Below are 16668 nucleotides of genomic sequence, written 5' to 3'. Positions count from 1 at the left end.
GGGGGGGGGGGTTTCAAAGTGTGGTTAAAATACTGATGTGTGAGAGGGAGATGTTCATACGTCAGGTTTACTTACTGTGGTTTATTGACTGGTAGGGTTGGTTTCAAAGAAGCCGAACATGTGTTTTATTTACTGTTCTTCGATGGTGGTTTATTCCTGTTCATCGGAAGTTCATTTTTCCCAGCAAGTTTATTCACAAGTGGCTGAACCTGTGATTTATTGACCCTGTGGATTTCGTTATAACTTATATCTGCACAGAAAGCACCATTTTCACTCAAAATTATTGATTGTAAGATTGATGCTGCAATTTTATCAGGCCTTAATTTTCTGTTTTTGTGACAGATACGGAGGATGACCCAGATTTCAATGACTCCAAGAACGACAAATTTTTTAGTTCATGCCCACCCTTGGTGTTGGTATGAGTAATGGCCAGCAGCTTCCGTGCATATGGTTGAGGATAATGATGCTGGACAATCGTTTGACGTGCAAGAGGTGACTGAGCAAATCCATCTTGAAGAAATGGAGGATGACTTCACACCAACAAGTGCCTATGAGGCCTCGAGCTCAAGAGCAGCAAGGGCAGATGCTAGGAGATTTGGACAGACTTCAGGACGTTGAACAGTTCAGAAATTTTTTTGAAGGCAGCATGAACCTTTAGTTCTGGAATATAATGTGTTTAAATGTGTTGCTAGTTATGGTTTTTGATGGTGTTTCTTGCACAGACATCTGGTTTTTGTGTCATTATGATTGCTGTCTCATTATGATTGTATACATTGTCTGACTGATGTTTTTTCATTTCACAAAGGAAGTGGAATAGGCTTTGATTCCAAGTCCATATATGTGTTGTTATAATTCCTCATTTCTTTTATTTGTTCCTGCTCCTACTAAATGGGCATCGGTTTGCACATGCCCAGCACACTCAGGCATGAACCTGCAAAACAGAAGAACTATTGTGAAGTGCATCACAGAAATTAGTTATCTTTTAATAACTGGCCGACCTCCTTTTACCTTCCTCCTATATGTCGTTGGTTCACTGTCTTCGCCTCTGCTTGGTTTAACTAAAAAGTGGTTAAGATGTACAAATGATGGGTAATCTGTAATGTGTGTGGATGTGGGTAGTGCAGGGGATGTAAGTGTTATGCCCTAGATCCAATCGATTTAGGTTGTAAACGCTTTTAATATATTTAATGCATTTGATTTTGGCGAGATCTATTATTTATTTAAATTGATTTTGTGATAAATAATATTAAATAATAGAATCTGAAGACCCAATTTTTAGGTAATCTGTTAATCACAAGGAGTTGTGATTGTGAGATACAAATTACATATAATTGGATCTTGAATAAACCATGGTCGTAAGTAATAACGAGATACGGATATCGTTAATACAGTTAGACCATCACGTGTGGCATTTCTTACTTGTGAAGTAAGTAGCTGATCTCACGAGCTAAAGTGTGGTGACACTTAAATGAACATGTGGATGTTTTGTTGTAGAACAAAACATTGGAGACCCGCTAAGAGATTCCACATGGATAACTATTTGAGTGTCAGTGGCTAATCTCTAACGTTCGGTAGTGGGATTGATCCTTTGACTTGAGGTCGTCATAGTACCCTATATGAGGACAGTCATACTTTGGCGGTGTTGGATGTTGCTCTGAAAAGGGCCGCTAATACGACATCGTTCGGGTACGTCAAGAATCGTGTGAAGGTTGTGATTGATCAATAAAGGATTCGTCACTCTTAGATATTAGGAGATTATGATCTGCGTTTCATTCAATTAAGTCGATGATGAAATCCTTGGCCAAGGTGTACTCATAAGTCGAAAAGGAGTTTTCGATTTATATTGACTTAATAGTGGAATGAAAGATATGATCGATGATCGAGATTGACACAATTCCATATCTCGTAATTGATCGGATCGTATTGACGAAGGGATAATAATTCCATGATAAACGAACGATTTTGGTTTTGTCATACCACGTGACATTTCCCGTCACATGTATTGTCCTGACACATTGCTAGATGTCAATCAGGGACGGCGGATGTGAGTTGACGATAAATTAAAAGGGTGTATTAATTTATCGATTTTGATTAGATCAAAATAATATTTCACGACGTTAGGCATCGTGGTCGGGAACCTAATGGGTCGCACACAAAAGAGAATTGGAAGACTGCAAATTGTTAATTGATTAATTTAACAATCGTTGGATAAATCAATTAATTGAATTTCTTATTTATAATCCCGAATTAATTAATTGGATTAATTAATTCACGGACCGGGTTTGATTAATTGGATTAATTAAATATTGGACCGGACCGGGCCGGGTCCGTTTGGGTTTATATATATATGCAGCTAGGGTTTGAGGTCCATTAAGTCATTCATTATTCTTGCTAGCACAAGAAAGAAACCCTAGCAGTTGCTGTTTTCTCTCTGTGTGGATTTCATTGGAGGCTGCACAATTGGACAGCTGTGGGAGGCAGATTCAAGCTGCTGGAAAGGAATAACGCGAAAGAGTTTGCAAATCACACAAAAGGTATATTTCTCATCACAGTTTTTATCTAAATACAAAGCTGAATCCTGAATGGGAATTGAAATCTGTTAAATTCCGCTGTGCATGTTTAAATCAATTCCCAACAATATTTACCTTTTAAAAGTTTTTGAATCACTTAAATGACATCAACCATGAATTGTAAATAGCATGCCAAGTCACTTGACATCTGGACAAGGGACAACTGACTCATTCTGATTTGTATTGAACTTCTTGTATCCTCACTTATTTCATTACTTTCAATCTTTCATTTCATTCTGGAGAAGATTGCATTTCTGTTGGATAAATATTTGTACGTTGCCTCATATCAAGAATCAGGTATTCCTGTCTCTACGTCTTTTTATTGCAGAGAAACAAGTGAACTAAGATGTTTCAACCCTCAACTGTTGTGTATTATCCATTGATTTAATCAAGACCTAACTGCTAAACAATAATCATATCTTTGAATTCAAAGCAGTGAGTTTATTGCTTGTATGTTGTTATAAAAGATTGTAGGGACTAATGTTTCAGAATATCAATGCAATGATTTCATTTATATTTTAGGTGGTTATTGAAAGACAGAACCATGTGATCCCTTGTGCTTCCATGGCCTTATCCCTATTCCTCTTCACCATACAATCTGCTATTCATAGGTGACCTTATGTGAAAGGAAAGATTAGGGTCTCTAGCATGCTTATGAGTGTAGACCAGCTTTACTTCTATCAGTACATTTTAAATGTATTTTTTGGGTAGTAGCTTAGCTACTAAATATATTTGCGAGTAAAGAAAAAAGAATAAAAATACAGTGACCACGTCTGTAGTCCTTATTTTTTTCATTCAAACAGAACTCTGCAAGTAATATTATCTTGAATACTAAGGAAATTGATTTTCAACGTAAACACGATTCTGCTACATTTTCAATTATCTTTGATGATTGGAAGACAGATCAATGTGATTTTGCATTTGTTAATGTTTCTGTCTGGTATCTGGTCCCTATCCAATTGCCCCTTCATCACAAATCTTGGGGAGGAAACTAATATCTCCCCATGAAAGAAAGATGTTCTCTCTACCATATAAAATTGAAACTATGTCATACTTCCTCACATTCTTGTATTGTCAAGTTTCTGAATAAAAATGTGGTACTTGGTTGGGATTCTAATCCTTGCATTCCAATTTTTAAGTTACACTTGAATATTTGCTACTCGCTATTGCTTTTTTCAACCGAGAGTTGTTGAAGAGAATGCTTGATGATTTATGATGTCAATTTAATGGTCCTTAACCCTTCAATTCAATTATATCTCATTTTTCTCAGTATGTATCCCATTCTTCAGCTCTCCACATGCTTTCTTTCTTACACTTGTATAGTGTTCGTATATGTAACACCTTATGTTATCTTTTAATGTCATTATGTTGTGTCAACGATGGAGGTGTCAGTAAAATGATAAATGCCCGTGGGGGGTAATCAGGTGGATTATCTAGTGTGTTTTCCATTAAAGGTTTGGTGGATTTTTAAATGAAGTTGCTGTCTATGAATATTACAAGGATGGTGTTTCATGAAGTTCCAGCAAAGAACATTGTTGTGTGAATGCTCTATTGTCAGGTTATGCTAAGTCTAAATGTGCAGGACAATGGACTATGTTATTTCTTTAAAAAAAATGAACTATATCATTGTTCATGTATAAAGAACATGTGTTTCTACCAAAATAAAAATAGAAAGCAAAATAATTGGCAATATGGGCTCCGTACTTCAGCTTTCCGCATGCTGTCTTTCTTGCACTTTTATAGGTTTGTGTATATAACACCTTATGTTATCTTTTAATGTCATTATGTTGTGTCAACGATGGAGGTGTCAGTAAAATGATAAATGTCCGTGGGGGGTAATCAGGTGGATTATCTAGTGTGTTTTCCATTAAAGGTTTGGTGGATTTTTAAATGAAGTTGCTGTCTATGAATATTAAAAGGATGGTGTTTCATGAAGTTCCAGCACAGAACATTGTTGTGTGAATGCTCTATTGTCAGGTTATGCTAAGTCTAAATGTGCAGGACAATGGACTATGTTATTTCTTTAAAAAAAATGAACTGTATCATTGTTCATGTATAAAGAACATGTGTTTCTACCAAAATAAAAATAGAAAGCAAAATAATTGGCAATATGGGCTCCGTACTTAGCTTTCCGCATGCTGTCTTTCTTGCACTTTTATAGGTTTGTGTATATAACACCTTATGTTATCCTTTAATATCAAAGATGTTAGTTTCAGTATAGAGATGATATAAAACACCATATGTTATCTTTTAACAAAATTCTATGATCAATGCATTCAACACTTTGCAAACAATTTTATAGAACAAATGTGCTGCTGACCTTGATCTCAGCGGGTATATATTTCTTACTTCCTTTCAATTCATGTATCAGCTTATATAGAGAATTAGGTACGCCTGTCTAAATGCTACCTATTCCAGAAGAACACATGAACTAAGGTGTCTCATCCTTGCACTGATAAGCATTATCCATTGATCGAATCTAGAATTGAACATCTAAACAACTCTAATGTCGTTGACTTACTAATCTAAGTTGTAGGTAAATTGTGCGGATGCAGTTAGTTCTTTGCTTATTAGGCGGTGATTGAAAGACAAAACCATGTGATCCCTTGTGCTGATGTGCTTCTCTTGCCCCAATCCCAATTTTTCTTCACCACACAATTTGTTGTTGAAGATTTAATATCTGCAGTTGTTTATTTTAGGTGCAACTGGTAGTGAAGCTGCTTTGGCATCCCGACAGGTCCAAAATTTGATTAATATTTATGTCTACATTTGTGAACTGAAATATATTTCTCTGTATCACTCAGTGACCTAATTTTGATATGAAAAGATTAGGTGCTCCAAGCATGCTTCTGAGTGTAGGCCAGTTTTTACTTCAATGAAAAATGACTCCATCTGTAGTTCTTTTGTTTAATTCATTTTTTCCTCTGTAGGCCACCTTATATTAATTGCTGAGTAATTTGATTTTCCAACATAAACAAACTTTTGTTGGGTCAATTTTGTTGACGATTGAAAAACAGATCCATGTGATTTCTCATATGCTAATGTTTCTGTCTGTTTGATCTGGTCCCCTTTCAAATGCCTCTTCACCACAAACTTTAGAAGTAAAGGATTGCCACAGAGAGCCATTCATCTATATATAGATATATCTTAGCATCCAAACAAACATAAGTCCTTCACAACAATCTCAGCTTTCAGTTGTCACACACAACCTAGAATCTCCACTTACTTCCTCGATCAAGAAAGAAAAACTCTGCCAGAACCATGGCCATCCGCATGCCTCGTATTATTCATTCCAAGAATTTTCTTAGACGGGTTTCATCAATGGGAAACCATACAACAGTAGATATTCCAAAAGGTCATGTTGCAGTATACGTTGGGGAGGGTGAAAAGAAGAGATTCATCATCCCAATATCATACTTAAACCATTCTTTGTTTGAAGATTTGTTAAGTCAAGCTGAGGAAGAATTTGGGTTTGATCATCCAATGGGTGGCCTCACAATCCCCTGTAGCATGGATGTATTCATTGATGTCACTTCTCAATTAAGTGTCATATGAAATCTGCTGCTAGCTTAGTTTGGTTGAGAACAATTTTGTAAAGCAGAGTTGTACATTTTTAACCTAGCTAGAATTGATAAAAGCTTGAGGTGGAAAATCATGCCATCCTATGACACAGTTTTACTGTATACCATAGAAAATAAAGTTATAAACATTTTGTAGGAATAGTCAATTTGCTACTTTTTTGGTAATATAATCCATATATTCCAATTCTCAAATTAAATTATTTTGTAGGAATATTATCTACTTGGTACTGCATTACCAACTGAGAGTTGTTGAAGAGATACCTTGATGATATAGGAGATTTTGTGGTGATATGAGGTTTTATGTCTGCCTTCTGCTCAGGGAAACTGGAATTCCACTCAAATAGCCCCATAGTATGGTCCTAGCAGAAGGGGAGACCAATTTTATACAATGAATGTTCTGCTGCCCTGTTACTCATCCATTTGTTCGAAATAGGAAAATCCAATTCTTGATTTGAATTTAAGTATGGATGTACACAATTTTTTTATTGCACAATATATCCCTGTCTATAAACTCTCAGAGGGATTCTTTTGAGACCTACGTTGCCACAAGTATGGGAATTATGTAATTTGAAACATTGAAGTTTCCTCAATTTTTCAGAAACTCTTCAAATGATTAAAGATATAGAGAATGATTAAAAAAAAACAAAAAAGTAAAAAACTGATCTTCACTCACTTATACTTAATCGTTTATGTTACAGAGTACATATAGCCCTAAAAAATCAGCAGTCTGATTCTATCTCATAATCTACCATCTGAATAGAATACCCTACTTTACAACGTGATATGTATAGATACACATAATAAAATGAAATTAGATTTTCTACACGAAACCTTTTGTTGGGGTTAAAAAGTGACGTGGCACCTTTTGACTCAACTTGAAAGAAATAACGAAAACTTGAGGGAGTGGTGAGGTGAGGTCGGAATTTAGACTACATTCGTACTCGAAGAGAGATATAAAACGTAAAGTGTATTAATCAGAGAGAATTTGATTCTCCATCCCCTTAGATAGGGAAAGAAATTACAATTACCAGCCGCCTTAGTCATTTATAGCTATAGTAGTCAACCTCGACCTGTGTTCCACTTGTCACGTCAATAATTTTTAATTATGGATCAGGACGCGGCGGTTGCATAATAATTACCTAGGTCATTGGTTTGCCGCCTACTCTACCATTTCTTCCTTCCCATTAAATGATTTTTCATTGAATGATTGCTGCTCGATTATGTTATGTACCCTTCTTAACCGTTCAATTAGCCAAACCCATTTGCTGAGGTCGTCTGAGGAAAACTGGCCGAACTCATTTCTTCAAGGTGGACACGTTGCCAGTGACGTTACAAGTGGATCATGTTCAAGTGGGACCTTTAATCCGATGTCAAAAGTCGAAGGCCAACATTTATCAAAGGAAAAATATATAGAAATTTAAAAAAAAAAAAATGTATATGGTATGCAAAATTATCTTTTAGAAGGATATTGCAGGTTCATGTCTGGCTTATGCGATGTCACTTAATTTGAATTTATATGCATTTAAACTTCTTATATTACTAATTTCAGTTAGTCCTAGAGAAGATTCCATTTCTGCAGGGTAATACTTGTCAAACAATCCAAAAGAAAATAAAGAAAAAGGAGGAGGCTAGGGTTTCATTGATACTACATTAATTAATTGAATGCTAAAAGATGGTTTAACCTAAATATAAAGAAAATATATATAGGCTAAACAAAGGAAACTAAAAAGGACTATTCTACCCTTAATAATTAATAAATAATTCTATATTTCTTAACAATACTTTAGTGTCAACTGGTACGTTTTCTTAGTGCTAATATCTACATCACCTCATATAGAGAATCAGGTATGCATGTCTATATGTCACCTTATTCCATAGAAACAAGGGAACTAAAATGTGACAACGGCAGCTGTTGCATACTCCATTAATTTAATAAATAACCGACTTCATCCCACTCGTATATTATAAGCCTCTCAATTCTACTCTTCAATGGATTCGATATCCACTTTCTAATATCTTTGATTTTGGTGCAGTGAATTTATTGTGTTTATGTTGGTAGAAAAATTCAAGGGGACTAATGTTTCAGAATATCTCTATACTGAGTTCATTGCATATATATTTAGGTAGCAATTCAAAAACAAAACCATGTGATCCCTTGTGCTTATGTGCTTCTCTGGCCCCCATCCCTTTTCCCCTTCTCGAAACAATCTGCTATTGATATACGATAGATCAACGTCTCAAGCATGCTTATGAGTGTAGGACCAGCTTTACTTAGGGTTGGACATGGTTTGGTTCGGTTCAGTTCTAACCGATCCGAAATTTTCGGATATTTAGTAAGTGGAACCGTCGGGTCCAAATTTAATTACGGAACCGTTCGGGTTCGGTTCCATATTATAATTAAATTTTTTAATATGTACAAAGTTACGTTAATTTAATTAATGATATGTTCAATATTACCTCTTACAAAATAACGTAATTTAATCTTATGTGTTTCATGTCTCTCTTTACTGAATTCTTCATAAATTTGATTATTAAAATCATAGAAAGAGAAAGATAACGAGCTCAAAATAATTAAGAGAGATGTTGTAGAGCTTTAATTCAATTTTCTCCGGTAGAAACGACACTAGAGTAGAATAACAGATTTGGATAAAATTGAGGTCAATTTGATTAAGTTGATTTTGAATTGAAAATTAAAAATAGGAAAATCATATTTTGTGATTTGAACTAAATTAACTAATTAACAAATTTATTTAGAAGAAATAAAATAATTTTACTTATTTAAAAAAAAATTACAGAGATTCGGTTCTTATTCAATTCTTTGGGTTTTGGCCTACAACCGAGAATCGAACCATACCCGTCGGTTTTTTATTCAAATACCCGTTAGGGTATTTAACTTGAGAAGAACCATCGGGTTCGGGTCGGTTCGAGTTCGATTCGGTCGGTTCGGTTCGGGAGTTTTGTCCAACCTTAGCTTTACTTCTATCTGTAAATCCTAAATGTATCTTTAAGGTAGTAGTTTAGCTGCTATATATTTGCTATACATTTGCTGGTAAAAGAGAAAAGAATAAATAAATAAATAAATACCGAGAGACCCCCACCTATAGTCTTTATTTCTTTCATTCAAACTGAACTAGGCCGTAGTGTCTTAAATACTAAAGAAATTGATTTTCAACATAAACACTATAATTGCAATCATCTTTTGATGATTGGAAGACAGATCCATGTGATCTTGGATGAGTTAATGTTTCTGTCTGGTATCTGGTCCCTACCCAACTGAGAAAGAAAAGCCCTGCCAGAAGCCAAGAAACATGGTCATCTGCTTGCTTCGTAATATTCATTCCAAGAAATTTCTTAGAACATCGTCATTGACAGGAATACGAAAAATGTTAGATACTCCTAAAGGTTATCTTGCAGTTTATGTGGGGAAGACTGAAGAAAAGAGATTTGTCATTCCGGTATCATGCTTGAACCAGCCTTTGTTTCAAGAATTATTAAGTCAAGTGGAAGAAGAATTTGGGTTTGATCATCCAATGGGTGGCCTCACAATCCCCTGTAACATGGATGTATTCAGTGATGTCACATCTCAATTAAGTGTAATATGAAATCTGCTGCTAGATTAGCTTGGTAGAGGACAATTTTGTAAAGCAGAGTTGTAAATTTTATCATAGCTAGAGTTGATAAAAGCTTGCGGAGAAAGCTAATGTCTCCCCATGGAAGAAAGATTCTCTCTTTACCGTATAAAATTTGAAAGCTATCACATTTTTTATTTTTGTATAGTCAAGTTTCTGAATCAAAAATTTGGGACTTGGTATGGATTCTAATCCTTGCATTCTAATTTTTAAGTTACACCAGAATATTTGCTACTGCATTTTCATCTGAGAGCTGTTGAAGAGAATGCTTGATGGCATAGGAGATCAATTTTATGATCCACGCATTCAACACTTAGTGAGGTTTGTGGGAGATCAATCCAAAATATACAAAGCAACTTCTTCAAATTCCTCAATCCTAAAACTCCTTTACTCATTAATTCAATTATGTCTCATTTTTAACAAAATATGGGATCCATTCTTCAGCATTCCACAGCCTTGTTGTGATTCTCCGATCACGAGAAGAGAATTAAAGAGGAAAACAATTCTATTTCTACTTGAATAGAATTTACAATGGAGTTTACAAACTCAAAAAAAACCTCTCAAAAGAATCTCTCTAATCTCTCTTTTTTTTTTCACTCTCTTCTCTATACTATTTTTCTTCCTCTTGAGGGACCTCTTATTCTTTATAACATGAGCTCTCTATTTATAGACAAAATTTTGCTACAAACCGCCACAATTTATGGCCCAAGAATCTGCCTGAAGAAGAAAGAAACTGCCAGCCAACCGCCTCATATTTCTGGATAAGAACCTGCCGTTTTTCATGTAATTTTCCAGCTGCATTTTCAAATTGTTTAGTCAACAAAAGTTGGAAGTAGCTGGATGGTTTGCTGCTAGCTGCATGGGAGTGATAAATTGTTTGGTCAACAAAAGTGGCTGCATGTGAGAGACTTCATGCATGCCTTGCTCTTTAAGGAAATGAACTTGTGGCTAGAACCTGGAAGAAAAATCGATTGTTGCAGAAAATTGCGGCTGGACTTAAATTTTTGCTACTTTGCATGCGTGAAATTTGTGGTTGAATTTAAATTGCTTTAGTTAGAAGAAAAACTCCAAAAATGCGGCTTGATGAATCTGGAATGCGGCTGGATTCATATCACTCCATGCATCTTTATAGGCAATGGAGATGAGAAATTTGAATACAGATTATGGGACCCAAAGACAAAGGTCATCAGAAGCAAGGACGTAGTGTTCCATGAAAACCAAACATTAGAAGACATTGAAATGCCCACAATAACTCCTAATTCTAATTTTGGTCCCCAAAATATTGCTCCAGATCCAGCACTAACACAATTCACCATAGATAACGACGATGTGCATGAGGAAATGCTGAAAGCAGAACATGAGGATGAAAAAGGGGATATTGATCAAGGGGAGTCACAATCCTCTTCACCAGAAGTTGTTGGACCATCACATCAGCCAGATGATGATGCAACTCCTGAAATCAACGATCCACAGGTAAGAAAATCTGAACGAGGACGGATTCCATCAACGAGATATCCAGAACCAGACTACCTTTTGCTCACTGACGAAGGAGAGCCGGAGAGTTTTCAGGAAGCACAAACTCATGTGGACAAAGACAAGTGGAAACAAGCAATGCAGGATGAGATGGAGTCACTGCAGAAAAATTAAACATATGAATTAGTTGAGCTTCCGAAGGGAAAGAAAACATTAAGGAATAAATGGGTTTCAAGCTCAAGAAAGATGGCAGCAGAATGGTGGTAAAACATAAAGCCCGTTTGGTAGTCAAAGGATTTCTTCAGAAGAAGGGAGTTGACTTTGACAAGATTTTTTCACCTATTGTAAAAATGGCCTCAATTCGAGTTATCCTTGGATTAGTAGCCAGTCTGAATTTAGAGCTTGAACAGATGGATATCAAAACAGCATTTCTTTATGGTCATTTATATAAAGAAATATATATGGAGCAGCTAGAAGGTTTTGAAGTTTCAAGGAAAGAAAACTTCGTTTGCAAGTTAAAGAAGAGCTTATATGGTCTTAAGCAAGCACCCAGGCAGTGGTACAAAAGGTTTAACTCTTTCATGGTGAGTCAAGGCTATAAAAGAACAGCTGCGGATCAGTGCATTTATATTCAACACTTTTCAGATGACAATTTTGTTGCTCTTCTATTGTATGTAGACGACATGCTGATCGTCGGATAAGATGCAACAAAAATCAGGCAGCTAAAGAAGGAACTCTTCAAGTCCTTCGACATGAAGGACTTAGGCCCAGTTCAACAGATTTTGGGAATGCACATAACTTGAAATAGAAGGAATAGAAGGTTGTGACTATCCCAAGAAAAGTATGTTGAACGAGTGATCAAGAGATTCAACATGCATAATGCCAAACCTGTCAACATTCCATTGGCCAACCACTTAAAGTTGAGCAAAAATTCATGCCCCTCATCCAAAAAAGAGATAGAGGAGATGTCATTGATACCTTATTTTTCAGCAGTTGGAAGCCTGATATATGTCATGGTATGTACAAGGCCAGATATTGCCCATGTAGTAGGCATGGTGAGTCGTTTTCTTTGTAATCTTGGAAAGGAACATTGAGAGGCAGTCAAGTGGATTCTCAAGTACCTCAAAGGTACATCAAAGATACGTTTGTGCTACGGGGGAGCTGACCCAATCTTGGAAGGTTATACAGATTCAGATATGGCGGGAGATCTTGATAGTAGAAAATCTACTTCAGGATTTCTCTACACTTTTGCAGGGGGAGCTGTTTCATGGCAGTCAAGACTACAAAAGTGTGTTGCTTTATCTACAACAGAAGCAGGTAAAGAAATGTTGTGGTTAAAGCAATTTCTCCAAGAAATAGGGATCAAGCAGAAAGATTATAAAGTACATTGTGACAGCCAGAGTGCTCTTGACTTGAGTAAGAACTCAGTGTATCACTCTCGAACAAAGCACATTGACATTCGCTATCATTGTATAAGAGAAGTGATGGATCAACAGCTGTTGAGACTAGTAAAGATTCACACAAATAAGAATCCAGCAGATATGTTAACAAAGGTGGTTCTAAGGGAAAAGCTAGAGCTATGGAGAGACATAGTTGGGTTGGTTGTCAGATAGCAATTGATTTGAATGCGACTGGAGGGGGAGAATTGATATGTATCCAGCCGTATTCCAGATTCATCCAGCCGCATTTTTGGAGCAAGAATTTGTGGTTGAATTTAAATTTCTTTAGTTAGAAGAAAAACTCCAAAAATGCGGCTGGATGAATCTGGAATGCGGCTGGATACATATCAAGCCTCTCTCTCTTATATTCCATAATTTTTGCATAGATAACACCTTATGTTGTTCTTTAACATTATTTTCTTGAGTCAAAGACGTTGGTTTCAATAAAATGATAAATGCCTGTGAGGAGAAACCAGGTTGATTGTCTAGTGTGTTTGTCGGTAGCGGTTCGGTGGATTTTTAAACGAAGTCTTTTATTTATGAATTATGCATGGATGATCTTTGATGAAATTCCCATCAAGAACATTATTGTGTTAATGCTCTTTTGTCAGGTTATGCTAAGTCTAAAATGTGCAGAATGGACAATTAACTGCGTTATTCTTGTCGAGAAAAAATTGACTATTTTCATCTGTGTACAATGAAAATGCCATAACAAGTGTATTTGAAAGTGCTAATAATGCCACGACAGATGCACACCAGTCATCTTTTTTATATTATTGAAAGTAAATTTCAGGTGGGTTTTTGATTCCAGGGAAGAGCTCCTTGATGAAGTTAAATAATTGAAGAAGATTCTTAATAATGCAGAGACTTGTTTTCGAAAGCTGATTTTGTAGTGGAAGGATGGCCATCAAGATGTATTTCCTGGCTCAGTATAACAATCCCAACCTTATCAAAAACCCAAAATCTCGACCCAAAACCTTTAACCATTCCACACTTCGGTTGCTTTTAATTGTACCCACTTAGAACACAGCAGAGAAGGTGTTTTGCAGCCACAAAGGTCAAGAAGAGAAGGCAGCCGTGGAGCAAAAAGCGAGAAAAGAGGGAAGTCTTCAAGAGACAAGGGCAAGGGCAAAACACACGTGAACATCAAGGGAACAATATATAGGTAACATTAGGTATGAGAGTGAGCAAAGTCCAGTCCAATACATGGGCCAAGTAAACGAAGTAGTAGGTCAATTCTCGTAAGGCTTCCAAAGGAGTGAGACGGGCCATGAGCATCTCTAACTAAAATTAGGTCGCTTCAAATGGCCCCAAATAGTTTTCGGGTCGTGTCATCAATCTTAGGTGTCGATATTTAATTTAGTCATCTAGACAATGCCGACTGGAAAATTCCTATTAGTAACATCATAGCCCGAGATTTATAGAGTATTAAAAACCCAACAGATTTTAGTAAAATTTTCAATATAATTGTGTTTCATGTGGGCTTAGCAGTGTCAGGAATCAGAGATAGGCCTCCATGATTGAATCTTTATATAGGATTTTTCTGCTCGGTATTTGCAGAATGAAGTTCTATAATAGTTCCATAGCATGATCAATGCATTCAACACTTGGCTACCAGTTTTATAGAACAAATATACTGCTGACCTTGTTCTCTGCAGGTAGACATTTTCTTGCTGCGAGTAACGCGCGAACTAAGGTGTGCATCCTTGCACTGATATGAATTATCCATTAGTCGAATCAAGAACTGAAAATCCAAAAAAATTCCATAACTTTAGCTTACAATTGTAGCCTATAATATCAGAAATTGTGGGGAATAATGTTCTTGAATGCCTATGCAGTTAGTTCTTTGCTTATAAATATTAGGCGGTTATTGAAATACAAAACCATGTGATCTCTTGTGCTGATGTGCTTCCCTTGCCCCTATCCTAATCCTCTTCACCATACAATCTGTTGTTGAAGATTTAATATTTGCAGTTGTTTATTTTAGGTGAAACAGGTGGTGAAGCTGCTTTGGTGTCACGACAGGTATAAATTTTGATTAATATTCATGTCTACATTTGTGAACTGAAATATATTTCTCTATATCACTCACTATATGTGATCTTAAAGGCAGTGAAGCATGCTTCTGAGTGTAGGCCAGTCTTTGCTTCAATGAAAAATGATTCCATCTGTAGTCTTTTTATTTAATTCATTTTTTCCTCTGTAGGCCATCTTATCTTAATTGCTGGGTAATTTGATATTTCGACATGAACAAACTTTATTGTGTCAATTTTGTTGACAGTTGGAAACAAAACCATGTGATTTCTCATATGCTAGTGTTTCTGTCTAGTGATCTGGCCCCCATCCAAATGCCTCTTCACCACAAAACTTAAGAAGTGAAGGATTGCCAAAGAGAGCCATCCATCTATATATATTCATATCATAGCATCAAACCATAGATAAGTCCTTCACAACAATCTCAGCTTTCACTTGTTACAAACAACTTAGAATCTCCACTAAACTCCCTCGATCGAGTAAGAAAAATCCTGCCTGAACCATGGCCTTCCGCATGCTTCGTAATATTCATTCCAAGAATTTTCTTAGATGGTCTTCATTGATGAGAAACCAAACAACGTTAGATATTCCTAAAGGTCATTTTGCTGTTTATGTCGGAGAGGGTGATAAGAAGAGATTCCTTGTTCCAATATCATACTTGAACCAGCCTTTGTTTCAAGATCTGTTAAGTCAAGCTGAGGAAGAATTTGGTTTTGATCATCCACTGGGTGGCCTCACAATTCCCTGCAGCATGAATGTATTCATTGATGTCACTGCTCAATTGGGTGTAATGTAGAAAGCAATTTTGTAAATTAGAGTTGTACATTTTAACTAAAGTGGAGAATTATGCTGATAAAAACCTTTGGGAGGAAAATAATGTTCCCCCATGAAAGAAATCTTTTCTGTTAGAAAAATGACGTTGTAACATATTTTTCGAAATGGATTCCATTCTTCAGCCTCACCTTCTCTTTCTGCTCAATTATTGTGTTTGTATCGATAATGCTTTGTACATTTTTTTATTTAGGGGTTGTTTGACAAAAAAAAAAAATTGGTTGAAGAGTTGATTAAAATTTGTGAATCCCTTGAAATGTATAAATAAAATTAATTATTCATTTTGATCCCAACTTTTAAGAGATTTTTTAAAACTATCCCAAACAAGCAATCAGTGTGTTTGTGAGTAGTGAATTGGTCGAAGTTTAAGGTAATTTGCTCTATGTGTGGTGCAGGGACGGTGTTAGATGATATATTAGTGAAGATCTTTTGTCGGGTTATATCGAGGCTAAAATGTACAAAATGGAAAATACTTGTGCTATTGTTCTTAAAAACAATGCTATTTTCATTCTTCAAACAATTTCCTCAATTCTTTTGGATTTTGCACTTATCGTATTTGGCATGCTGAAGTTTCTTGGATTTTTCTCTAATATTTTGATATATATAACTGTGAACTTGAGAACTTTCTTGATGATAGTAAAGGTTGAAATCTCGATATATTACCTAAATCGTGTTACTTTTTGTTGGAAGTTTGGTTTTAACTGAAATGAATGAGAAACCATTTAATTTTAATATATTTTTTTCTCAATGTCATTGAAGAGAAGATTTTGACTTAGATTAATCAATTCCATTGTAAGTGTTAACTGTTAAGAGTTGTTCGAGGAGTGTCTCTTGTGTATTGTGATCAAGTTTGTTTGGAGCAGGACGGTGAGACGAATCTTGTTAGGCAAGGACAGGACTAGAGTACAAAGACTAGACTTGATATTCAATTTCACATAGAAGGATACGAAATAAAGTTAAGGGATAATGTAATTAATTATTTTTGAAGACTGGGGTGCAACAAAAGCACTGCATTGGTATATACAGACACTCCAATGCTCTATGAGCTTTTCGAATAAATTATCACAATGACTTCAAGTTGTATTTGATGCTTGAACATGCTTTTTTTTTT

At 35.8% G+C, this 16668-nt stretch overlaps 3 protein-coding genes across 3 annotated transcripts; all 3 read left to right on the top strand.

Moving 5' to 3' along the window:
- The first annotated feature begins 5714 nt into the window (after window positions 1-5714).
- LOC111410572 (auxin-induced protein 15A-like) lies at window positions 5715-6683 on the top strand. Its single transcript, XM_023040984.1, has one exon. It carries the CDS (start codon window positions 5832-5834, stop codon window positions 6123-6125), a length of 294 nt encoding a protein of 97 aa, XP_022896752.1. The 5' UTR covers window positions 5715-5831; the 3' UTR covers window positions 6126-6683.
- A 2716-nt stretch (window positions 6684-9399) lies between these two features.
- On the top strand, window positions 9400-10146 carry LOC111411046 (auxin-induced protein 15A-like). Its single transcript, XM_023041621.1, has one exon. The coding sequence runs from the start codon at window positions 9460-9462 to the stop codon at window positions 9751-9753; it is 294 nt and encodes a 97-aa protein (XP_022897389.1). The 5' UTR covers window positions 9400-9459; the 3' UTR covers window positions 9754-10146.
- Window positions 10147-15117: 4971 nt separating this feature from the next.
- LOC111410571 (auxin-responsive protein SAUR21-like) lies at window positions 15118-15687 on the top strand. Its single transcript, XM_023040983.1, has one exon. The coding sequence runs from the start codon at window positions 15229-15231 to the stop codon at window positions 15520-15522; it is 294 nt and encodes a 97-aa protein (XP_022896751.1). The 5' UTR covers window positions 15118-15228; the 3' UTR covers window positions 15523-15687.
- Window positions 15688-16668: the final 981 nt, after the last annotated feature.

This window comes from Olea europaea, chromosome 15, assembly GCF_002742605.1.
Source record: "Olea europaea var. sylvestris chromosome 15, O_europaea_v1, whole genome shotgun sequence".
Classification (NCBI taxonomy): Eukaryota; Viridiplantae; Streptophyta; class Magnoliopsida; order Lamiales; family Oleaceae; genus Olea; species Olea europaea.
The sequence above is the reverse complement of the archived record's forward strand: the minus strand, read 5'-3'. Positions and strand labels throughout refer to the sequence as shown.

Bases quoted from the DNA above. Each gene is read 5' to 3' on its own strand.
- LOC111410571 (XM_023040983.1), top strand. From the start codon at position 15,229: ATGGCCTTCCGCATGCTTCGTAATATTCATTCCAAGAATTTTCTTAGA.
- LOC111411046 (XM_023041621.1), top strand. From the start codon at position 9,460: ATGGTCATCTGCTTGCTTCGTAATATTCATTCCAAGAAATTTCTTAGA.
- LOC111410572 (XM_023040984.1), top strand. From the start codon at position 5,832: ATGGCCATCCGCATGCCTCGTATTATTCATTCCAAGAATTTTCTTAGA.